The sequence below is a fragment of the Columba livia genome, chromosome 4 (assembly GCF_036013475.1).
Source record: "Columba livia isolate bColLiv1 breed racing homer chromosome 4, bColLiv1.pat.W.v2, whole genome shotgun sequence".
NCBI lineage: Eukaryota > Metazoa > Chordata > Aves > Columbiformes > Columbidae > Columba > Columba livia.
Genome location: NC_088605.1, coordinates 16826789 through 16852697, shown reverse-complemented (window position 1 = coordinate 16852697; position 25909 = coordinate 16826789). Strand labels below are relative to the sequence as shown.

The window sequence follows — 25909 nt, the reverse complement described above, 5'->3', positions numbered from 1 at the left end:
CAGTAGTTTTGGTGGGCCCCACTTACTGATTTTTTGAAAAAACCTTTCTGATAAAAATCATAAAGTCATTTGTTAATAACAGAAAAAGACAACTATCTCAACTAAAAAGAAAAAAAAATGTAATCTAAATGGAAAAAACCTGGAAGTGTATACTGAGCCCAGCAAACAATTTTTTACAATGGATTAACCAGATTTGTTTAGTTTCCTGTCCACAAATTGCCTGTGAAAGGACAGTGTTTTCTGGAATATGTTTTTTATTTCAATATATTAATATTTAATGCAAACAAATTACAGCTTCTAGATTTCTTATAAATTGCAAGCATCTGGGACACTCTATTCTATAGCTATAGAAATTAATGGCAGCATTCAGTTCTGAAACCTATCAAAATCCTGCATTTCAGCTCAGTAATTGAGCGTATATTATAGATGATGGAGTGTTACTGGTGGTTCTTCATTGTTCATCCACCTTTTGATAAGCAATTTTCATTTAGTCACTCACAAGCATCCATATGAAAACAGTTTTGCTCTTTTACCCAATGTAATTTCATCAGAACTCTTCAATACTACCTGGCTTTTGTATAAATAAAGGTAGTTTTGTTATTTTTTTCAAGAAATTCATGTTCACTTGAGTGTTCTCAAGAAATCTTTCAAGTACCTCTAGTTTTTAGCTCTTTATTTGCTATATATCTTTAACTAAGATCAGTTGCTCCTTTCCTGTCTCTTCAACAGCTACAAACCACCTTAAATGTACCCTTATAAACCTGGTTATTGACAGAGACTGAACAGTCAACACATACCAGGGATAAATACAGCAATTACACCTATTTACAGCCATATCTCTTTTCTGCATTATTATTATTACTAAGTGGTTATTAAAAATATTGTAGCCTTCAGAGCTGTGTCGATTGTCAGCTTGGCAAAATGAGGACGGTGCCTCAGTTGTGCGTGGTCCTTTTGGCAGGGCTGTGTCCTGGGGCTGTGATTGCTGCTTGGTAGTGTGGGGTGGGGTGGGGTGGGAATGGGCTGTGCCAGGGGCTCCATAATCGTCACAACCAGAAGGCAGGACCCGACCAACCGTGTGTGAGAGCACAAACGGCAGAAAGAGATCAACAAACCACTCTGGTTTATCCCTTCTCGCCCCTGGGGTGAACTTCCCTGCAGGAAGTTCCTGCCATTGGTTTTTGGTTCTTCTGTCGTAATGCATCTCAGCTACTTGCAGGCACTGTGGTTTTCACGCTGGTGCGTGCAGAGGAAGAGAACCCGTACCCTTCTGCTCCACCCAGTCCACACTTCCCCCTGAAATGAAGGGAAATTGTCCTCCAGAGCGGTCAGTGGAGACCTTGATTTACATGGGTCCTTCTGTTTCTGCCCAGGAGAGGGCAATCCAGCACCCGGACATCAGCCAGCTCAGCACACCAGGTTTTGAGACTCCTTGGGGTCTTGGGGGCCTGTGTGGTTAGTGCCTGGCCAGAGGGGCATGAAACATGGCTCTGCCTGCACTGGTTGAGTCTGACGGCACAGCTCCCCTTCCTAAGTTGGGAATCATATCCCACGTCCCCTCGCTCTCTGCTCTGGTGTGCCATCTCCTTTCATGCCTGGGGGGCAGCACCCACATAGGGGCAGGTGAGCCCATGTGGTGTGGGGGTTTGAGGACTGGGTGACCAAGGAGGTGTCACATTCTGTCCTTCCTGGGCTCTGAGTGGTGGTGTAGGGCTCTCCGCTTTGAGGCGCGGTGATATTCGCTCATGCACACACCCGTGTAAACGCAGCTCTGCACACAGTTTTCTCATCTGGTTGCAGCCATGCGTATGCAGGCACAGGAATACACTCATTTTCGGATTTGGGAAGACTAACTAGTCTCTCTTCCTCTTGTTTTCCTTCACCTCTTTTTTCCTCAGCCCACAGTAAACTCGTTTTCCAGATTAAGGAATTTATTGATTGGCCTAAATCTTGGCCCAGATGTTTGCCTTTGACCCCAGAGCAGGTTTGGGAAGTGGCTTGATGCCAGTGGCACGGCAGTTTGGAGCAGCCCAGGCAGCGGAGCTGGCTGAATGCTCCCTACCCACCGCTCCCGGAGAGCAGACAAAACTTTAAAGGCAGCAGATCCAAGTGGGAATCAAGATGATACTGTCAGGATCCCTGTAAACTTTATTTTCCTTTGATTCTGCCTTCTGTTTTGCTGTTCTGTGCGTCACGCTGGTCTAGATGATAACAGGCAACTGGAAGTGCTGCTGGAGCCTGTAATTAGCAGATTCCTACCCTGGGACTTGGTTCTTGCCGGTGGGCTGTAGGTGTGTGACAATTTGCCAGTTAATCAATGGGAATTATTAAAATATCAGTGCATATTTTTGCTTTGCACACAGAAGGTCTTATAGAGGATACGGGGGAGTATCTGGGGTTCCAAATCATGAAAGCAAATCCTACTGCTCATTCACATACATTACTCCAAGTTTGTATTTAAAAAAAAAAATAAATTTTAAAGCAACTCTTTCTTTCCCCCCACCCCAACCAAAATGAAAAATATTAATATTATGGGCATGTTTAACTTCTTTAAACAGTGAATTTTAGCCTAGTCAAGAAGTCCTTAAAACAGATACAATTTTCAAGGTATACAAAATTCCACCATTTTAGTTACAAAAAGTGGTGTGTCCCTTCTTGGGCAAATACATTTTTATTTGGGTTTGCTTTGTAAGCAAAGTAAAACCCACAGTTTGGTGGGCTGATTTTCTTTTTTTTTTTTTTTGACATTTATTTAAGTAGGTGGTACTTCAGCCACAAAAATTGTGTATATCAGTACTATAACTCTGTAATTTTTCTGGTCATTTTGATTTTAGGCTTTAAGTACCCTTACTGGGATCTGTTAAGAGCACAAGGTAGATGAGGGGAAGTTTTCTCCCAGGTACGTGGCCAAGTTTGAGGCTTCTCATGTGGCCACTGAACCTCTGCAGGGAACTGAACTGTCACTACAGCACTGTTGAGCCAAACATTGTGCATGCAATTTGTTAAACTCAGCGCTTCTAGTGCTGGTACTGGAGTGACAGTGTACCATTGCCACATAGCTGTGGAGCTTTTAAAGAGGGACTTGAAATACCCCATGTATTATCTATTGGCTCTGTGTTTAGTGACAGAAGCTGTGGGAAATCTATGAAACAACTCAATACGTCACTTCTTATGGAAACTTGTACTCCATAAAAGCATACATAAATAGTTTCACTAAATGGTGACTGGTATGTCAAAGATAGATTGTGATCCAGATCAGTGGTCGGTAGAATAAAATGATGAACTTTCATATTTTATCCTGAAAATAGAACTCAGATTCTGCAGAATTAGCCAAATGCCAATGAAAACCAGAATTTTTCAAATCTACCTTAAAGTTTTCCTACATTCAGTTGGATTTGAATTAATTTTTTTGGCAGTGGGTGAAGCCATATCATGCTCAAATATTTTCCAGGACTATTACATAAATTTAGGAAATGTAATGGTGCGTGCCTTGATTTCCCCATCTGTGAAATGGGTGATCCCGCAGCGATCCTGTGAACCCCCCAGCTGAGAACCGCTGTGAATGCAGCTGATTGTTATTCTTTTAATCATATTAGTTAACTAAATCTGTTCCTAGAGTGGGTCCATTTGCTTGAATGAATTTACATGAGAGATTAATTCAGCGTTGTTTATTGTTGTTTTTACATTTATTCAGTACTGTAAATAATGCCTGATACTTTAAAGCTGTGTATAAAGACACAGTTTGTGCTTCAAGGGCTGTTTTGTATAGGTAGTTTGAAGGCTCCCCTCTCAAACCTCGCACTTTCCCATGTAGCAGATGAGCCCATTTTGTTTCCTATATATTTTGAAGACTTTTCATTCACGTGGTATCTGCTCCCAGCACTTTCCTGCAAGTATGATTCAAGAGATAAAGTTCATCCTTCACCTCCAGAGGGTGATTACCTTCCCGTTGCTCTCCCTTCCTCCCTCAGACCTCCCCCACCCCCAATTTTGGATATCTCTCATTTGTAGTGTACCCTAACCGCTACTGGATTTGTGCACAGGAATGACCCTGGAAACAGGGACCCGTCCCCCACCTAGCTGCCGCCACCCTTGAGCCGGATAGCTGCTTTTAAAGCCACCCATGTGTTTATTTCTGACCCCTGCCGAACGGGATTGCCAGCAGTTATTCGGGGGTCTCGTTCTCCCACCCGGCTCTTTGTGTTTTTACATTTCTGCTATTAGCATTTCACTGCTCTCCATTGTGTGAAGTGCGGTGGATGGAGGTTATTTCTTTGTGCAGGCTCCCCGGCCATCCCCCTCCGGTGCAGCAGCAAGGCCGCCCTCCCTCCCGTCCCCAAAAACTATTGCTGTGAGGCGCAAACCCCCAAAAAGGCACCGCCGGGGTGGCGAGTGGTGCCGAAGCGCGGGTAGCCCAGCACAGCGGCTGGAGCGGGCAGAGCCGCTGAGGGAACCGTCTGGGAGCGGGAGAAGCGGCAGCCGGTGCCAGCGGCGGGGCTCGCCCGGCCTGTGTTTATGTATTTTGTAGTAATCACATTTCTGACATTACCCGAGCATGCGGCTCGCAGAGGGTGATTGGCTCAGGCAGCTTTTAAACCACCTATATGCTAACGAGCCCGGCTGCCAGGTTCCTGAGGGGTCCTGGCTGGAAAAATTAAACCCAAACCTCAGCCCTCTGTCAGGCGGAGAGGAAAAAAAAATAATTATATTTTTGAACTAGTGTAGAGCGTGGACAGGAAATGACCCCTCCAGAAACTGCTGCTTTAAAAAGGAGCGGCGGTGCCTGAAGCTCTCCAGTCCCTCTCTCTCTCCGGAGCCGGAGCGCTCCCGCTCCCCCCGCCCCCCCGGCTCCCGCTATAGAGGCTCCCACAGCAGTTCCAGCCAGTGCGTGCAGCCTGGATGTGTGTGCGAGTGCGCGCTGCTACTTTGTACTGTGAAGAACACACAGCCCATGTGCTCTGTATGGATGTTGATGATACTCTGTGTAGCTTGAATCTCTGCAAGCAGGCAAGATGTCCAGCACACCACATGACCCCTTCTATTCTTCTCCTTTTGGCCCATTTTATAGGAGACACACACCATACATGGTGCAACCAGAGTACCGAATATATGAAATGAACAAGAGGCTGCAGTCGCGGACGGAGGTAAGTCCCTCAGCCTTGTTTTCCTGTGCATGGACCGTGGTAGGTTTCAGCCCGAATTCCAGCTGAAGCGTCCCACTAGACAGTATAGCATATGCAGGCATGAACCCTAATTAATTTCCTACTTTAATTGGGTAATCCCTCATTATGTTTCCACGCAGAGCAACTCTTGGAGGGGATACCAGCTTAGGCTGAAATCTTGAAATTACAGTACAGCACTTCAGGATTGATTATAATGCTGGTCTCAGGAAATTTCCTTGCCTGAGTGTGTTGTTTGCTCAGGATCTGTCCTGCTGGCATTTGCAGCTGTAATATTGCAAGGTATCGCTTTAGCTTTTGCACAAAACTAATTCAGAAATGTTGCAGGTTTAGAAGGAGAGATGAACCTTTCTCTGGTTTTGTTTTGTAAAGTCGGTAAAATTAAAAATGAATGATAACAGGAAACAGGAGCAGAGTTTTAAAAACTTATTCCTAGGCTGCACTTAAAGAACACATGTTCAGGACAACCGACAAGAGAAATTCATGTTTACATTTAGAATGCAGTTGCTTTTAGTGAGAGAGATGATGGGTTCACGACTTTATCATATAGCTGTCAAAAGTACCCAATAATGTAAACTACATTCACTGTTGGTTATGCTTTGTATAATCTGTTAGTGGTTTATACACTATGGCTTCTACAAGCAGATCAGCCACTACACAGAATATGCTGAATGGGAAGGGAAATACTTCTGTCACTTAAAGAAAAAAATAGTGGAGGCTGCATCTTGTTATTTATGTGGTTAAATAAAGCACACTCTTTAGTCTGTTGAAGTGAAAACTGTGTGGTCTGAATCAGGCTGCATTTCTGCCCATGTGTCTGTGTTTGTGCAGCAAACATTCTTGGTGCTGCAATTTTTCCTAGTACTTTACTAGTGGTGCCCTGAAAATACTTTTTGAAAGTATTAATCTTTTATAGTGAATGGCTTTATATAGAGGCAAATGTCTGCCGAAATCATGCCATGAAGCATGGTAAAGGATCTCAGATTGATCTGTTTGTTGTATTGTAATTCTTTAAGAGAGCATGAGGTTGTAATAAAATAAAACATACATGCCTGAATTGTCAGCTAAGCCATGGAGAATCTGTGACGTTTAATGTATATGATACAGCTAACGAGATGTGACCTGCTTTCTGATTGGGTAACTGCTACGGGGTAACTGCTTTTCTAACACTGTTGTCACTGCTGGTCTTAAAACATTGCTGTGGAGTTACTGGTAAATACACTTTGTGCTGGCTGAAAACTCCAGGCAGCTCATTGCTACTAAAATCATGGCAACTGTTTCTCAGTTTTGCCCCAAGTTGTTGGTTGCAGAGGGTCACTGCCGTTTAGATAGGATAAGGGGACTTGTTTGTTACCGTTTATTTGTCAGTGTCTTGCAACTCTGTTCCTTACGTTCCCATCCATATCAATGTAATGATTTCTAGACTTTTTCAAGTGAAAAGAAGAAATATGTATCATTAAGTGATTTCTTCAGCGTTTTATATACAAGCTGCTCTGAAAAGCTGTCAATGGTAGTTTAGGCTTTTTACATGCAATTTTAGTGGTACTTCTAATAATTGACCAGTTTCTGATTTCAGCTTCTTTACAAATGTTACACTAGAAAAGTTTTTGAGAGAGTTGTGAAACAACTTCCCCCTCCTGCATTGCTGAGGTGTGCTGCGTGAGACTTCAGCGCATTTAATTGCAGTTTTTGCTGTGCACATTCACATGGATTGTTGTGGGCAAAAAGCAATAACCTACTCTGCCTTGCTGGTACTGCTATAGGTTCCAGCAGCATTTTACTTTGACAGACAGTGCTTAGTTAATGAAGGCCTTATGCTCCATCATTTCTTTTATTTGCTCAGAGTAAAAATACTCTTGCTTGGTGATTGTTCAGTGTTTACATTCTGGTTTTGTTTTGGTTTTGTTTTGTTTTGTTTTTTAATTTCTGCGCTCTGTGCTGTGAGCATTGTTGTTTGTTGAAATGCATTTTCTAGCCAGCTTTAGCTCATCTCATTCATCCTCCAATTAAAACACCTTCCTTAATTAAAAAAAACCCAACAGTTTCCTGGGACACTGACAGTGACTATGTGTAGACAGCCTGTAAAGAATCATGTTGGCTTCTGGGGCAGGTTGGGAGTGGAAGTTTCACATTAATTTTACGCACTTCCAAGCATGTTTGGTATTGGTAGCTGAAGGCTCCTGGAGCATGTATAATTAGTTCTGAATTTTTTGAATCCAGACCAATGGAACCCTGTATGTCATGGGAGGAATGTTCTTGTGCTGTGGGTGAGACAGGCTTACTGCATGAACGTTTCTCTTCAGGCAGGCTTTGGAATAATGTAGGCGCTGGTCTCTGAAGGAGGCTGCTTGTACTCTGTGAGCCCCAGGGGGTAGGTGAGCACAAGTAAAGCAGCTTAAGGGGAAAGGAATTACAAAGAAACTCTCCAAAAGACTGGGGGCAGCAAGCTGGCAGATTCCACTTGGACCCAACTTCTGTAGCGAGCCAGTGGCAAGTGAGGATGTGTTAAAAAAAATTGGAACCTACAGCTCTTATCCTGAGTATACTCTTGGAAAGTCTCTGGGATTTTCCTGTTTTCCTGCAAAAGAAACACAATACTAATAATCTTTTACGGTCAGGCAGAGCAAAACATATATAAGTTAATTAAGTTTTACAGCGGATGGGTGGAGAACCTATGAAAGGAGTATCTGTGTGTCATGTCAATCCGTTTTCTCCCCTCCATTTGAAAAGCCCACCTTTATAGCGAATTCCTGTAGCTGCTCTCTGGAGCTTGCAGGTAGGTGGTAGAGATACCATTAGGGAATCCACCTGTAAATGCCTTTTCTACTCCTGCTCCCCCAGCAGCAGAGTTTATAGTACATTGAGGGAAGCAGGAGTGTCCTCAAAGTGACTTTGTGTGTGGGGACCCTCCATGAGACATCTGCTGCTTCCACTCTCGTTTGTGTCAGCGTTGGGTGGAAGGGAAGAGTAGTTGGTGTGAAGGATGTACTCAGTCTATTAAGCAGACAAGGTACTGACTGGTAAATAAAGGTCATTCAGATGCTGCATGGCCACCTTTGTTCTTGTTTTCTTTAGGAAGAAATGGTAGTCATGAAAGTAAGGAATTAGCAACTCTAGCCTGTGCTGGATGTGCAAACTTTTGCTTTCCAAACTTCTTACAACTTTATGGGCTCCTCAGGCAGAACCTACCACTGCCTTTTTAAATTCAGGGTCAGTCTTAGGCGAAGAATTCCAATCACACCCAGGCAGGGGGTGGTTTTATGATGTAAGTACTGGCAAAAGTCCACCACCTAGCTAATTCTTATGTGATCTAAAGTAAATTAGGGAGTCTGAATTACTAAGTAGTATACAGGAACACCTTACCTTCCTTAAAAGTTGTTCAAAGAAATATAATCTGGTAATACTTTTTGTGAAATGGAAATTAATATATGCTTTCTTAATAATACTTTGGGAGCATCTAGTGCCGTTTTATAATGCATCAACAATCATGATTTCAGGAAGTACAATTAATAATTAAATGTTTAATAATCTCTGGCAGACATAAAGAAAAATCTTATTTACTTCTATCATAGTTGATTAACTTTTTGGATAACCAAAGTGCAGCTGTTTCCTTGCTCTGTGTGTGGTTTTGAAGATTTCATTGCCATTCACTCAAACTCAGTTTGTCTTATTTTTGTGTCTGTTTAGTTGAACATTTCAAGAAAGCAACCCTGTTGAGGCATAATCAGCAGTTTTTAAAGTTCTAGGTAGCAATATACAACATAGGTAAATTAGCTTAAATATTTTCTCTGTTTTTCAGAAAACTATGTTTTTTTAAAAAGCCTTGTTTCCTCTTTGATGTTGTAAATCCTTTTCTGTTCTATTTTTTAATCATTTGAAATTGCTCACACTTAAACAAAAGGTGATTATATCTTGTATATAATTATTTTTCAGTAGCATTACAGTGCACTGTTGGTAGATCCAAAGTTGATCTGTCAAAGTTGCTGACAGTTTAAAGTTTGAGGCATTGCTTTATTACCAATAATCAAAGAAATATATCAAGCCTTTCACTTGTTTGTTTAGTCCGCTATATTTAAAATTCACCTGTAACTCTCTCACACTACAAGAGATTATGCTTTACGTCATCATTGTATGCAAAACACAGCTTTCCTTCTGGCTAAGAGAGTAGTGTTTTAAGGGTGACTAGAGAACTTGATTAGTAGCCTATTTGTTTTAAAGGCAGTCAGCTTAATCAAGTCATATTAAACGCCTATTAAACTGTACAGTGAATTTAACAAAAGTAGAGATTTTATGATGGAAGAAAATGTAAAGAAAATTCAAAGGAAAATAAAGGAGAATGTTATGGTTATTTAAAAGCTCCTAAATGAACTGGAAGCTTACACAGACATTCATACTCAACCAAATATTTAAAGCAAAGCAAATCAAAGCAAAACAAAATTTCTTCAGTTTAATGGAAGACTCTTATTTTACTTCCTCGCATTACTATCTGATGAAATAATCTTTTCTTTTTCTTCCTGATGCATTTTAAATAGATTAGTCATAAAAATCTATGTTGTGACATCACATTTGTTCACATAGCAACTTAGTATCGCAAACAGATCTCTCATATTGTGTACATAAGTCTGAGTTTGTCCAATGAGTTTGTTTTTTTGAGGGGAAAACACATAAACTTCTGTCTCAAAGTGTTTTTGAGGAAATATTCTTTCACCCACAAGTATACTAATACTTAGCAATTCTAGGAACATGAGTAAAGTGTATTTATAAACCACGCTTTGCTGTTACTAAAAGGTCAGTTTTAAAAGAAAACTCTAACTCCTTTAGGCAGACACAAACTTCAGAATGGTTTCAAGGCTCTTTTTACTGATTGTCTTTTATTTCATATAGTTCTTTTCATCCCTTTAAAAAATGTCAGTTGCAGCTGTTTTCAATTAAAATTGTTACAAACTAACAATTCTTATGAGGCTGAAGGAGGAAAAAAAAGACTCTCTACTTCCTTTCCATGGTGATCCTTAGCTTACAATAAGGGATGTCTTGCTGCCTTTTTTTTTTTTTCCCCTGAAGTTATAACAGATAATACAAACTGCACGAATAAGGAACAGGGAGTTTTTGGGGGCAGGGGCTGGTGCGGGCGAGAATCAGCATGTAAGTATAAAAATGGATCCCCCCTGCAAATTGTTTTGATGCTTACTAGATTATTTTCTATAAAGAAACATTTTCAACCATTCCTTTTCTCTTTTTTGATCTTTAGCCTTTAAACTCTAAATCCATGTAAAAAAACTTAAACTCAGTTTTTCCCTGATGTAAACAAGATTTGCTATGCAGATCCAGTCTCAAAAATAGAAGCCACTGGATGGTGTGAAGGAACAAAACAGAGATCATAACAAGGGCTCAGTCCTGTGCTCTTATTTAAGCTGGAGCTTTGCCTGCAGTAGGCTTGCAAGATCAGATAAAAAAAAAAAGAAAAAACATTTGGTTTTGGTATATACACTTTCTTTGTTTACAGAAAAAGTGTATGGGTAGATTGCTAAACTCATTGCAATATTTTTAGCTGGACTCCTCACTTCAAATGGTATTTTTCTGTATCTTTTTGCCAAAAGTTGCATATCTGCTGTAAACAGGCATTCCAGCCATGCCGATACTTTGTTCGGTTGCTTCCTTCCCAACAAGAACTTTCTTTCCTGCACTGTACTGTGTAAAAAGGCCAGTGGACATCCTCAGTTTTGCTGGGTGCTTTTTTCCAGAAGTTGTTTCTGGGCTACTTGAAGCCTCAGAGGGTGATCCTGGCAGGAAGAAGATTGCCCCACAGTGACTGGTGATTAGTCTCTGAGAAAGACTGTTGTAGAGCAGAGCCTGGTGGCCAGGTCTCAATGGTCTTATTTATTAGGCTAAAAAGTAGTGAAAGAAACCTCCCCTGGCTATAATCTTCTCCCTAGGCTTGTGTCTTTTCCTCAGTACATTCTCTCTGTGTTTGGTCACTGTTGGAATTTCAGAGAGAAAGCCCTTTGTGGTCAGAATACTCTTTCTATTTCTGTTACCTTGTGGTGGACAGTCATACCTTTCTGAACTAAAGCCTGTAAGCTACTGATCTAAGCCAAATAGTACATTTAGTACTCCTGAGGTAATTGGGGATCACCTAGAACTACCTGCAGACAAAAAACCTCAGTATGAGAACAGTTAATGCTTCTGGAGATAACTGTGGCATTTTTGTGCCTTCTGGGGCTAGTGAAAAATCACTGACCTGGAAAAATGAGACCTTTGCAGAACTAAATGTGACTCAGGACTTGGTGGCTTTCTAAGCTTATCACCTCTTCAGGACTCAAGAGTGTTGGTAGTGTAGAGTCTCTGCAAAGGCCATAAATTTTACAGGAGCAGGCTTTCTTCATGGACTTAGGTTGCCTTGGCACCACCTTGCTGTTTATACACCATTGTCAAGAAGACATAACCATGATGAAGCTCCTGGCCAGGGTGGTGTTCCTGTCTGCATCATACAGACTTGAAGCATAAGACCTGAGCACAACAACCTTCTTCTTTATGAATAACTCTGATAGCTACAGCCAAAATACAAGTATCAAACTAGAACTTCTCCCTAAGGTCTTTGTGTTGTCGATATTCACATCCAGATCCTTGGCCGGGACTGAGCCACAATCTCACAATCGACACAGTGAAGCTGTAATTTTGTGTAGGTTTCTAAATGTACTTAAAATCTACTGCCTGGTTGCCTGTGAACTAAGTAGTCAGGCCTTTGGATCCTTCCAAGTGATTAAAAAATTAGAGCGTTGCTGTGATACCTGTCACACGTGATCTGCAATACCTGCTGATATCCATCTTCCTAATTCTAAACCACAGCTTGCCAAGCCTAGTTAGCTGAGCAGGAACATTAAAATCTGTCTGCACCATTTGTATGTGTGTTTAAAAAGGGAAGGGGGAAATCCAATCTTTGGGTATAGTTTTGCTATCAGTTTACTCATGTACAGCAAATTCAGTATCTGTCCAGATCCTGTCCATTTTACACAACTGCTAACTGCAGACTCTAGAATCTTTCATGGCCCTTGAAGAATTGCACGGGCTAGTTGGATGACCTTATCTATTCCATTCAGAGGACCAATGAAACGTTATGTGTGTATAAAAGTCATAAAATCATAGAATAGCAGGTTGGAAAGTCACCATATTTGGAAACCCCTGATTAAGGCAGACCCAATAATAGACCTAATCATAGATCAACTGTGCTTATTCTTCAAAAACCAAATATCTAGGAAAAACAATGGTCCCTGTTTGAGTATTGTTGTGCGCAGTCTTGCATCACTTGTGCAGCATGTTATTTTTTACTTTTCTTTTGGACTTTCAAACATTTGCTTGTTTGTTTTCTAACTGCATGTTCTTAATTGGCTATTTTCTAAAGTAGCAAGTTGAGAAAATTATTATTTCCAGTACATTTCACATTTAAAGTATTTCATGTACCTTATTGTGATTCTTGTTCCAGTTGTGTAGTTTTGCTTCAGCCATTAGCAGAAGATTGTATGAGAGGAAGAGTTACTATCTGTCCTAGAGCAGGTTACAAAGCAGTTTCTGAAATATTAATGACCACATTATACAAAAAGAAATATTCTAAATCTTTAAGTACAGTAGTTGCATGGAGAGGGGAGAATACTCAGAAAAGAAGAAAGTAAATAGAGTGAAACTTTTTAGTTTTGTTATTGTTTAGACTGAAGCACTGTTGCCATACTTCATCCCTCGGGAAGGTGGTCAGCAGCACCAGCATTCCTGGCCATCTCCTATGGACTAGAGATTCTCGTCCTCCAGCTTCAGCTGACATTGGCAAGACAGACATGAAACCTGCTTTGCTGCTAGGTTTGCAACCAGGATAGTAGCTTACAGTTGAACAAAGGGACTATGAAGTGCCACGCACTTAGGATGCTATGGTTTCTTCATGCAGTTTACAAAACTCGCACAAGTGGGTTATGCAGCAATGGAAGAAGACCTAGAAGTATCTGTTTTACTCCACCCCCCCCTATTCTGATAGTAACTTGCCTTTTCAAATCAGTGTCACCATCTTCTGTAATTCTTGTATCCACTTCAAGTACAAAAAAAATATTTCAATGTTACTCCATTTTGCATCACAATAATGTTATTGTGACTAGAAATTAAAAGAACTGCTGTAAAATAATTCCTTTGGAGCAAATGCAGATTCTCCTTGAAGTTGTTCAGCATTTTGTGGGACCCTCCCTCCTTCTGAGGCTTGGCCAGCATTTCTTCACTTTTCTTCTTCACTGTACCAAGATGTTAAAACCAATGACAGGATATAGATTCTATAAGGGCGTTTGCAACCATACCACCAGCTGCAGTGGATGAAGGCAATAGAACAGCTCTATCACTTCTGCATAGACTTAATCACTGGAGTATCAGTTAACCCTTAGGGTAATTAGGTAATAATGTTGTTGATGTGATTTGAAGTGTCATTTTAAGCAATTAGAAGTTCAGATATAATGTGCTGCAATTATGCATTATATAGCGCATCTATCCCTTTTACAGAGCAAAAATTACCATATGTTTTGTGGGAAGCTTGGCATTTTGCGCTGACTGGAGTTCTGCTTGTATTTACGAACAGCATGCCTGTAAACTGTGGTAATAACTCTTTGAAGGCCACACCTATGCACATTGCTGATTATGTTAAAAAGCATAGGCCCGTTTTAATGAATGTGTTGGCATGGATAATGGGACATGAAAAGCCAACGCACTGGGTAAAGGTTCATTACCTGAGTGCAACAAATACTACACGCAAAATTTCCATGACTATTCACTTGAGTTTAACAGTAAATTTGTTTTGGCTATGCTTGTGCCTTTTATGCATTTCTGTGAATCTTTGATCAATGGAGTTTTATTCTTACAAATAATTGCAGAATGCAAATTTCATTTTGTTAAGCATTCTGGAAAGAAGTTGCTTATTTTATATGGGCTAAGCTGGGAGGCAGCATTTCTTGTTTTGAGTTTCCAAAACCTCCCAGATAGAACCATGATACTTGGAAATTAAATACACCAGAGAAGAATCTCTGGTTGCTTTGCAGTTAGGACTGACTGATGTATGAATGTAAAGCAAATTAATAACAAAGACTGGTGGCAATGGGAAAATTACAGGTCAGTAAATATGTATGTGCATTTTTTTTCATGGAACTGGGCACTGGTTACCATGCAGTTACTTTAGAAAAATGAAATAAGAAAAAAATGGTGGAAAAAAAAAAATAATCAAAGCTTTGTGGCATTTTAAGGTGTAGATCCATCTGTCCTCATCCAGTCAAGGATACAAAAGAATAGCACGGAATACATGACCAATCAGGGTATATGGTCTTAGCAGACTATTACACGCTTACAGCACGCTGGTTGTTAGAAAGATGAGCAAAAATATATCTTAAATTTGAATAATTAATGCATTCAAATAAATTTTTATTAATTCCTAGCAACGCTGAGTAGAACGAAGTAGAATTCATAAAATTTATTATTTGATGTGAATTATTAGCTCAGCTCTTTTCAGTACCTCTTAACACTCTGTCAGGGTTAATAATGCAAAGTAAAAAGATTGGTCAAGATGCCAGCTCACGAAGAACTTCTGGTGTCTGATGGCCCTGTAAGATTATTTAACACCCACATCAAGAGCATCCTGAAGCAGCCGTGTTGCACCTTGACTGATTGTTTCATCCAAAGGGCTGCACTTCTAAATACCCAGCATAGCCCAGATGTCCTCATACAGAGCGGTGTTAGCACTGGAATGCAACCTGAAGCCACAACCTGGGTGTCTAGACTGACAAGACTACTACCAGTTGAGCCACTGTGACACCTTGTGGCTTATGAAGCAACACAAGCATCTTTTAGAAAACTAACAGGTAAAATCCGGAGTTTAATGGGTGTTGATAAATGCCCTCTCACACAACTATTAACAGAAATCTCTTTGCTGGGTTACTTTACTATATTTTTGAGATACAGTCAAATTAAGCAGTAGTGGACTCATTTCTGTCCTACTATGTATTTTACCTATGTTACGTATTTTACTGTGAAGTGTCATAACACGGGGCATCATGTCACTAAGTCTGACCTGCTGCTGCTATCCAGCGCTGTGGTGTTTGCTCATCACTGAGATCACATAAAGCAACGCCGTTTTGGCTGTAGCACAGACTAAATATTTTATTTGTTTGCAGTCATTCATTTGGTTGACCAAAATAACACTTGAAGGGAGTGAAGTCTTGTTTGGCTCCAAGTATGTTCAAACAGAAGCAGGGTTAAAGGTAACTAAGATACATTAAGCATTCGGTAATGGACACACAACTCTGTAAAACCCTGAATTTGCGGTTAAATAGATCAGTGTTTCAGCTGTGGATAATTCATTAACTATGATGAAGCTGTATTTTCCTAAGAAATTCTCAATACAGTTAAAATTGGGCCAGTAATTCATGGAGCTGAGAAGGAACTCTGCACCTGTAAAGGCTCAGCATCTTGCAGTACCTGACACTTGCCTCTTGATTGTCACTTGTTACATTTTCAAACAAGAACATCTGTGTTTCCTTCCATGATGGTCCTGGGCATTTGAGAGGAATTCCCTCTAAACTCATGCATTATGTCCCATAACTGTTTCCTTGACACTGTTGCTTTCAAAAACTGGGCTGAAATGGTTGCCTTTTCTTATCAGATACTGACCTACTGCTGAGTACTCTCACCTACAGTGCAAGGGCTCTGTATCCCTCTGTTTTCCTTTATCTTCAGGTATGTCCATAGTGCTGTCAGTTAATACATAGACATACATGCCCAAACTTGCATTTGACTTGCTGGTGTGGGAAGCAGTAGTAGCATAGAGCTTGGGACATGCAATCTACCTTATTTCATGCATAAATATTTTGATCTTTTGCTGAGCTTTATGCTCTTAAAGTTAGGTGGCTACCGATGCTCATACACAACCCTCTCTTCATAATGTGTACAATTACATTTGGGGCTGAGACCGTCTTCTCTGTTCTTGTGCTAGCACCATGCTAGCTCAGTTGAGTTCTGGTCTCTATCTGCAATCCATTTTTAATACTCTGCTATGTGTCATAACTAACTAAAGGCTAAAAGTAGATATTAGATTTGGTTTTGAAAGTATTTTAAATACTATTATGTCATGCTCATTTTGATTTCACAAATCAAAATGTTTTAATTGATATTACATGTATTTATGCACTACAAAGAATGATCTGACTAGAAAATACCATCATGCTGTAGGTATTGGAAGATGACTGTTTAATGTTATTAACACGTTTCATTACTTCTTAAATAATTCAGCACACCCATGGAAACCTGCTGGTTTTGCCAAGAAAGTACGAATGTATTTTAGGGCAGCATTCTGCTGGTTGGTTTGTACATCTGATATTATTATTAAATTTATTATGTTTTTAGTATGTTTCGTCAGTACTTTCACATCAATCAAAGCAGCTCATTCCAAATCCATTTTCATTTTTAATAGTGCAAAGACCACTTTATCTTAAGTTCCACAGGAAAAGTATATTCTTCTCAAGGGGAACTGGTACTGTGGAATATGTATCTTATTTCATGAGGATTTGGGGAGGGAATATGGTAAAGTCTTCTAATAAATAAGTTTTTGTAATAAATAAGCAGAGATAAACCAGAGAGGTTGTTCTGGGGAAAAAAGGCAACACTTATTTTTTTCTTTTATTGTTTGCTCTCTACTGATTTAATTAGCCAGTGAGAACAGATCCACTTTGAATATTAAAAAGACAAAATCAACTTCCCCCTCCCCCGTCCCCACATCTGTTGCCTTTTGGAGACTTACAGTATCAAAACTAAACAGTATCTAATGGATTTTGCTTTTTAACAGACATTACCTGTATTTGCTTGCAAATATATGAGGTGGTTATAAATATTTTATTCTGGTTCTGAGGCAAAGGTGCTGTTTAAATTGTCATTTTGAAAGAAACCGGGCTACCTCAAGCAAAACTAAAACATTTTTGGTGTTACACAAATGAAGGTAGTCACAGTCTGGATACGTTTCTGAACGGTGATCTAATGGCAATGTTTTAATGATTACCATATTATAGAAACTTAAATCATTCTTGAGACTGCTTGAAGTTGGAAAGGCTGGAGTCCTGTGCGGGGTTATGCATTGGTCAGGAGCAGGAGAGCGTAGATGGATGAAACTACTGAAGTGATCTCTGCTCTATTTCATTGTGCTACTGCCTTCTCCCGTATCAATTAGATGGACTGAATTTCAATAAGGAAGCGAAGCAGTTCACTGCACCTCTGCTGGGTTAGGTCCACCCCTGCACAGGAGCTAGAGCCTTCTTCCTAATCACAATCTAGAATATGAATATTAATGCCTAATACAGGTTGCAGTATTGCTGGACCAGGCGATTGTCATCCTGCTCAGTGCCCATCCTATTTTGGGACCTATCATCATCTGTGAGCCCCAGGATTCTCTTAGCTTTCTTGAATGCTGCAAAAGACAGTATAAAAAAAGGGTGGACTTTTTTCATTTGTTTTTTCTCACCATTTGTATAGGCATATATGAGCTATTTTATTAAAATATTTTTCCTGTTGAGAGGAAAGAACTCTCACAATTTTGCTGAAGATAGCTTTTTAGAAACACAATTACCTATATAATTCTCAAGATTATTATTAGGAACTATACGAAAGTATTAGGGCCATGGAAACTTGAATAAACCCACCTGGTGTGCAAATTTTGTCACCGGAATGGCTGCACTAGGCTTGAGAACACTGAGTGTGATTAGAAGAGTCAACTGAGAAACATAAATTGAGAGCTCAGCCCAGCAGTCTTTTCCTTCCTTGGAGACTGATGGCACACAGATGCGTGATTGTAAATAACATAGTTTGTGGGCCAATGGAGCTGTTGTGATTTAAAAAAAAAAAAAAAAAAAGAAAAAGGAATCTTCTTCTCTATCACAAGCTTCCTAGGTTTGTTTCAGCCTGATCTTGTCACTGCAGCTGCTCAGACCATGCAAAGCTTTCCTGTTTATGTCAATGAAATGAACCTTTGGCCCTGTGTGTGAAGGTGCAGGAGCTGGTTTGGAAAAATATGTTTTGTGGAACCTACCTATTCTAATGGTTTTGAAATTTTGGGGGACCTAGTTCTTAGAGATAAACTTGAGGCATCTCAAAAGGACTAGAAGGTCATGTTCAGCTTTTAAGTATTGCCCATAGTTGGCTATATGATAAAACTGTGTGGTCTGGAGCTTAGATTATGTTTGCACTTACCATTTTACAAATGCCAGAGGTATAATAGGAAGCACACTTAAGAGCAAGCAGCATTCACTATTAAGGAATATTGTGTAGCTAAACAAATAACAGAAAGGGGGTGAAGTTTTTCTTAATCAGAAATTTAGCTGGAGAGAAGTATATGGCACATAAATTAGCAAAATAGTGGGTAGATCTGGCAGACTGTATGAAGTACATCATTTAGTTGAGCTTATCCACACACTCCTTGAAAGTGGACTCAGAAGCCTACAGCCTGTTTGCTGTATTAATAAATAAATGTTGCTACATTTGTTACTAGGTTTATTCTTCATTTTTTTGGTTTTAATACCAATCAAAACCAAATCCTGGTTGCTTATAGTTAGTATTTTTCCATAGATTTCTCCAGCAGCTGCTAGCCTTGACTGCTTTACCGGGAAAGGGAAAGGAGATGATTAAATGAAATTCATAGCCTTTTAGTGTCTGCTCAGCCTGCGACTGGCAGCATTTGGGGTTTGTGGCTGCTGACCTGGCAGACTTACAGCATTTTTATGACGTCAAGTGCACACATCATGGGTCTGTGCAAGCTAAATGTGGGCTTCAAACTCCCCCTCCCTGGTTGCTTTCATTTAGGAGACTAGGGACTTATCCCAGTAAAAATCAGAGCAAAAGAATCCAGCCTCTCATTACAGTTGAGAACTTGTGTGCTTGGCAGCATGGCCTCCATTACTGGGCCCAGCGGTTTTTTTCTAGACGCGCTTTCTGTATAGTGCTTTATTTGTTTGGTATAGTAAACGATAGCTTGCTGCTTTAGTAAGTGAAAAATGGATGCAGCTAGCAAAACTGACTTCTGCTAAAATAAATAGCAAATTCTTCATTAGCTTCAACAGCACCAGCACCGTATATCTACCTTAAAGTATGGATTCCTGCAGTCTGTTATTTATGTGAACCTTTGGAGTTCTTTTGCTAAGAAAATGAGATTGAAATAATTATCTCTACAAGGTTTTATATATGTTGACAAAATGTTACCGTCTGTTTCATGCTCGGTTGCATTCAAAACCTGTGGGTGCATTTCAGGCCATAAAATAAGTTTACAAAATAACAGCTACTTGCATTCACAGTTGTCTCCCTTTCATCTACTTAATTATTTATTTATTTCTAGGAATTGCATTTGAAATTCCCAGACATCTAAACCTTTTTCAGCATCAAACTGACCACTGATCTTAAAAAATCATCTATGTCAGCACCAACTCAATCATTGACAAGGGCTGGGGGAAGTGAAACATCTGGGATCTATTAAGATTTTTATTTGTGCTTTTAAATATTGAAATGTGTATTGCCGCTAGCCTTTTACGCTTTGAGCATGAATCCATTAAAGAAAGCTCTTACAACACAAGAAGTTCATGGTAAAGTGATTGGGCTAGAAGGCTGGGACCCTACTATGTAATTGTAGAGGAATCGCAGGAAGGTGATGACTGTGGTGAAGATTGATTCATTTATTTATTGCGGTGATAGGAAGACTTTGCCAGGTTCTTCCCGAAGATAAGAGTCTTCAATTCTCTTGTAGCTTCTCACAGAATATGCGTCATCATTGCATTTATCTGCTTTCTGTACACTGTGCTTTTGAGGTGCAACCTTGTTGGAGTCTTCAGTGAAAGTGTGATGGCCTGAAATTTTCTTCACTACCACATTTTCAAATCATCCCCTACTTGCACTCTCCTCGAAGGACATAGTTTTTTTATTATTACCTTACCTCTGTAATCATGTTTGTGGAGGGGGAAGGAGGCTGCTAGGCCAGTAGCCCCAGCTCCATCAGAAGTTGGCTGAGTTTCCACAGACTCAGTTTCTCTCCAGCTCCCCTGAACTGCTCCTGAGCCTGTGGCAAGAGCGGGCGCACAGCTAAAGCCTCTGAGGTGTTTTGTCGCCACGATGCCAGGCAGATTGTAAATACAACGTTAAAGACGGATGTTTGGGCAACAGGAAATGCTGCTACTTGGCTCTGTTGAAGGTCGGTTAAGGAAAAGTCTGAGCTCGAGTGCTGTCAGCTTTCCCACAAGGTAGGGGACTGTCACGTCTGAATGAGGCAGCTGTTGCACTGGGGCCTAAATATTCCAGACTGTTGCTTTGTAAATACACTTCTCTGCCTTGCTCCTCTTTCAGCCTGTACATTTAATTTTTGAACTAAAGAATTGTGTAGGCTGGTCTCGTGTGAGACAGCCCTTTGGGGAGGAGAAGGGCCTGGAGGGTCCCGCTGCAGGAGCCTCCAGCAGGGCTGGTGCAGCATGGCTGCGCTGCCGGCGCCAGGCACCGGGCTCGGCAGCTGTCACAGCACCTGGGCTTCTCCTTCTCTAAAGCAAATGCTGAAGGAAAGGCTCGTGTTAGCTATCAGGAACCAACTGTGTCCTATTCTCTCTGGGACCAGTCACTAGAGGGGGTGAGATCTCATATATTAACCTAGAGTGTTACAGGCATTTTGGAGGAAGATTGTAAATCCTATTTTTAGTGGCTTGTGGACAGAGGAGCTCGTTACCAGGTAGCAGTCTTCAGCTGAGGCCAAGTCCCTTCCATCCCACAGAAAGCCTTTTGTAAATTATATTTGGGATTTTGTCTATGGCTTGCTGATTTTATTGGACACTCTGAACACAATATTTGGAAACAATTAGTTGGAAACCATGTCATGTTGGAGGAAGAAAAAGGAAAAAGCATGCACACTTGCAGATAAGGGGTGCATTCAAGATACGCTTGCCATAGTCAGTTTTACCAAAATTTTTCATTCTTTACTTTTGGATTTAGGGAAATAGGAGAATAATACAGCAAATCGTGAAAGTTAGCTTTAGAAAGGGAAAGGTTTTCAGAAGTGACTTGCCAGCAAATATACCAGTCTGACTGCCCATGAACAGAACAAATGTTTAAATACTATTTTTATAGACAGTACTAACCCAAAGGGAACAGTAAAAGCAGAAGGGTTTGCTGATGCAGTGTACAGTGTCTTAAAAAGGATATTGAAATTTGTTGTGACCTGACATGAAAGTTCAAGACTGGATAATATCCTACAGAGAAGACAATTTACTTAGTTAACTTCTATTACTTTGATGAGCTACATTTAAAACTCATCTAGGATGTATCTAAAGAAACTATACTGAAGTAATAACTACGTGAAAAGCTAATATATTATTTATCAACAAATGTTCACTATGTTACAAAGATTTGAATATCTTTCAGGGTTTCCCTTTGGGTGTTGTCACAAGGTACACATGGAAATGTTAGAAATGTCAGCATAAAAACTTAAAGAAAAGTGAAATTAGTTGAAGTTTCACCCAGAACTTCCATTGCTGATGCAGGGAACTGCAATGACTACAGATCATTCCACCACTGATCATAATTCAAAACACCAGTGCTGTGGATTTTTACATTTAAGTGACATTGTAAGAGAGAGATTTTTTTTTTTTACAAGTTTTAAATTGTCATTTCTTCTTCATTTGAAGAAATGCACAATGTTGTAATAGCTGACAACCTAAACTTATGCTATGAATGAAAAAGCACATTTACAAAATCTTGGAGGTAGATCACAGCATGGCAATTCTGTGAAAGACTGTTCGCTCAATGATTAGTTGCAGCACTCTTACTAAATGTGTTTCAATTCATTTTTTGTCACTGAGAAATTGAGAAATAGGTAGCTTATTAAAGACGACCACATCCTTTTATGCAAATTTAATGCACTTGGCAGGTTTATCATGATAAATGGTCAGGATGAGATAGTTCATGATGTATCTCTAATCTTTTCTGTGAAGATGTTCATGTCTTGTAGGAAGTAGCCCCTTGAGAGCTCAAATCTTCAGAAGTACATGGCAGATGGTGATGTCTGCAGAGTCTCATAGATTGCTTTGAAGTTCCTCCAAACAGTGCCTTTAGTTAGTGTGTCTGAGATTTTGCAAGTTCTCTTGCTTCATCTCTCCTTTGGTGCCCTCTTCTCTCCTCCATCGTGTTGTGTTCCCAAGTTGTTTCTCATACTAGGAACACACACCATATCCTTACAGAGTACATCTCAATTCGCTTTACAGTTTTGTCACATCTTTGCCTGTAAAGTTGTTCTTCCATTAGGCATCTGTGATCTAGAAAGGGGTACTAAAGAATTGTAAAATCTCCTTCTTAAAATTCTGCTCATGAGTTAAGGAAAAGACTGTAGTGACTTTTTTAATCTCTCTGACATTCCCTTTGTTTCTGGTTATTGCTATAGCATGTCATCCCCAGGTGATTTACAGAATCACTTGGAATGATTCTAGATTTATAAGAATTCATTTGCAGAGCAAAGAGGTTTTTTTTGCTTTTGGAATGGAAAAGTAAGTCTGAAATGATAGTTAACAATCTTTTATTTAAATATATATGTATTCTCATACCCAATTGTTACTTGACAGTCTAGATCTACAAGGCCTATCAAAAGACTTCTTTCCCTGCCACAAGTAATTCTTGCAGTTCTAATTCAGACCCAATGAGCACTTTAATAGTGATGCATCCTGAACTCTGTTTTAATAAATTATGTGACTAAATGCGAAGTTAGACTAGCCCTCGTTCAGAGTGCCTAGCTGAAATGTCACCTTTGCATTTCTTCCCCAGCATTGAACTGGCAAAAAAAATTGTACATACAAATGAAATAATAAATATTTACCCGCTCACTGCAGGACAAGACCACTGGAGGCAAACTGGCCATGACCAGGAGATTCATTTGTTCCAATCTCACCCGTTTTCCAATTCAGCTGTTAAAAAATAAGTCTGGGCTTCTGTGTCTCTCTGGGTTGCTTTCCTTTTTTTATGAGCTGTGCTACTTGTCTCTTTTGTTTGGTGAGCAGCACTGTTTCTTTCTCAACCTGCTTTCAGACCCAGACCCAGCCCTCCTCCATGTCACGCTCTGACCCAGCTCTTCTTGTCCTCTGGCCCTGGAAAGATTGTTAATGATATGGTGCTATGTTTTTGCTGGTGAAATTCAGTAATGAATATTGTACTTCTCTGGATCATTTCTTAGGCTTTCTCGAGCAGCACCCAAAAGACTGATATATTCACAATCTGAATTTTCTAACCCTGATGTTAGTTTGTTGTGGATTTTTTTAAGAATAGCACATTAAGAAACTTTCAGTATTATTCTGAAAAGCATCATAATCATCATATATCCATGTTGCAAATGAATACGCAGTACAGTAGTATCAGTCAAGAATGTCCTGAATAGTACATCCATTGCGCACATTGTGAATCATAACCCAAATCTTTTATCTAGGGCATCTTTTGACTGTGCTTATGAGTGGATTGCTATCTGGTGATCTAGTGATCTTCAGAGGAGAAAAGCTGCTTAACTGGAGAAAAAAAAAATAGGGAAAAGGGAAAAAAAAAAGATAATGCCATCAAGACTAAATGCTTCACCAGTAGCTAGTATCTGTGTCCACACAACCAATGCTACTTTTTAATCAATAATATGCACCGATGAAAAGGAGGTTATGTATTCCAGCATGAAAACCCCAAAATATTTATTCATCTGTTTGCTTTTATAATAGCAATCAGCCTAGGCTTTTATTTGTGAACTGTGAAAAAATATGAAACACTGAAATGGCTGTGAATTTTCTTCTTCTTCTTTTTTTGTTTTAAAAAGCAAACAAACAAACAAAAAACAACCCAAAACTTTAGGCATCATACAGGGTGGCTGTATGAACTACCCAGAGTCATTTCACTTACAGGAATGACAGCAAAGCTCTGAGAACTGAAGTAGACTCCGAAACCAGCTGTAATAGTCCTGGCCTGGTGGGCACAAAGAGAGGGATTCAGAGCCACCTCTGTGGCCTTGCTTGGCCAGCCTGGCTGGCAAGAGAGATCAGGAGAGATCAGACTGGCATAAACCCTTACGCTCAGTTCCTGGGAACACCATGAAAAAGCAGATTCAAATGCAATAATACCATGGGCCAGCTAGCAGAGTAAGGAAAATATTGGCAAAGTAACAGCTTTGGTTTTAGAACAGCCCAGAGGCTCTTATTTTTGTTACGCAGTAAGAGTAAAGATACTTGATAGATGTTATTTAGATTAGTCAGATTGCTTTAAGTAAATCTCTCTCTCTTTTTTTTTTTTTTAATTTCTTCATAGAAGATCCTTCCTCTGGACTTAACAGATGTGTTAAGAAGGGTCACCTGGCGATGATCAATAGAGTAACCCCTGCTTTTTTTCAGGAATGTAATTTAGCGATTAATATGTACAATTGACCTGTGTAACCTTCGTGTTTACACAAAGGCCGAAACTGATACATGACTTCAAATACGTTACTTGACCATTTTCCTTGAGCTCTAACACAGAGGGAAGGTGGAGGACAGATTCTGCAAATATAACTGCTATCTTATAGCTGTAAATAGCTGTACAAGGAAACAATATTGCAACATCCTCCTCTGCATCCCCAGTATGTAAGAAAAGAATGCATGTATGAAAGAATGCGAAACATTGTAAACTTCTAGGATGGTCTGCAGCCAAAAAGTGGCAATTCTACTTACTGAAACAGAATAAGCAGTGTGTTCTCAACACGAGAATATTGCCAAAAGGAGCAACTGAATACATATTCTATAAAAAGTATGGGGTTAGGTCCTGTGAATTTCTTGTAGTTGAATCCAGTATCACTTAGGAGAGTGTAGAGCACTTGAAAATATGCAAAATCAAAACCCTAGAAAATTCTGCCGTTGCTTTTCCATCCACACTCACCATCAGATTTTGTCTAAGATTCATATTTGAAATTTTAGTTAAAAATAATGTCAGCTGTATAAAAATAAAAAAGCAAGAAACCAGAATTCCTTGCCAGTAGTAAAAATACGTTAATATATTTAAAAAAAAAAAAAAATCTGTGGCAGATTTCTGAGAGGGATTTTCTGGGACTGGTTGACCTGCAGAACTAGTTATAAGGGCTTCATAAAAGAAAACTAGGAAGAGCAAACTCCCTGTTGGCAGCCTTTTGTTTGCCTTACAGGGGTTGGCATATCTTCTGTTTAAAATTCTTAGGTGTCTACATATTAAAAAAATGCTGCATTGTTTGGTTTCACTGTCATATTTTGAACACTAACTCCATTGTGCAGTATCTGAATTAGAAATAAACTGATTCATTGTCCTCTACTGTGTCCTAATATGCAGGCTAAGAGACCTCAACAGAGATCCATTGAAATTCATTAGCTCTGACTGTAGCTGCCAAGTTTGCTAATTGATAAAAATACTAAACAAAGCCCTAAAAAGATCATCACCTTCACCAAAAAAAAAAAAAAATCTGAATATCTGACTTGAACTGCCAGACATTATCTGTTTAAATTTTCAAAGATAGTGAGATCGGCATAGAACCTCAGAAAGAACATCTATAGACTGCACATTTTCTCACATGTCAGTGCTCTCACAGGCTGGCATGTCAGAAGAGGCTTTGCAGTTTTGTTTTTGAGGGTGTCACAAGCTAGCACGAGCATGCAAGCCTTCTAGGTTGCATCAAATTTTAAGAAAAA

At 39.8% G+C, this 25909-nt stretch overlaps 1 protein-coding gene across 17 annotated transcripts in view; it reads left to right on the top strand.

Annotated features, from left to right (window-relative positions):
* Positions 1 to 25909, top strand: part of LDB2 (LIM domain binding 2) — a 379784-nt gene that overhangs the window by 159158 nt on the left and 194717 nt on the right. For 10 of the 17 annotated variants that reach the window (XM_065060622.1, XM_005501303.4, XM_065060625.1 and 7 more), the window contains exon 1: positions 4634 to 5144. In XM_065060622.1, coding sequence (XP_064916694.1) covers positions 5013 to 5144 — 132 coding nt within the window. In that variant the 5' untranslated portion in view covers positions 4634 to 5012. Of the gene's footprint in view, positions 1 to 4567; positions 5145 to 25909 lie in introns of those variants that run through there. The other 7 variants (XM_021286127.2, XM_065060621.1, XM_065060620.1 and 4 more) reach the window with 4 other exon arrangements.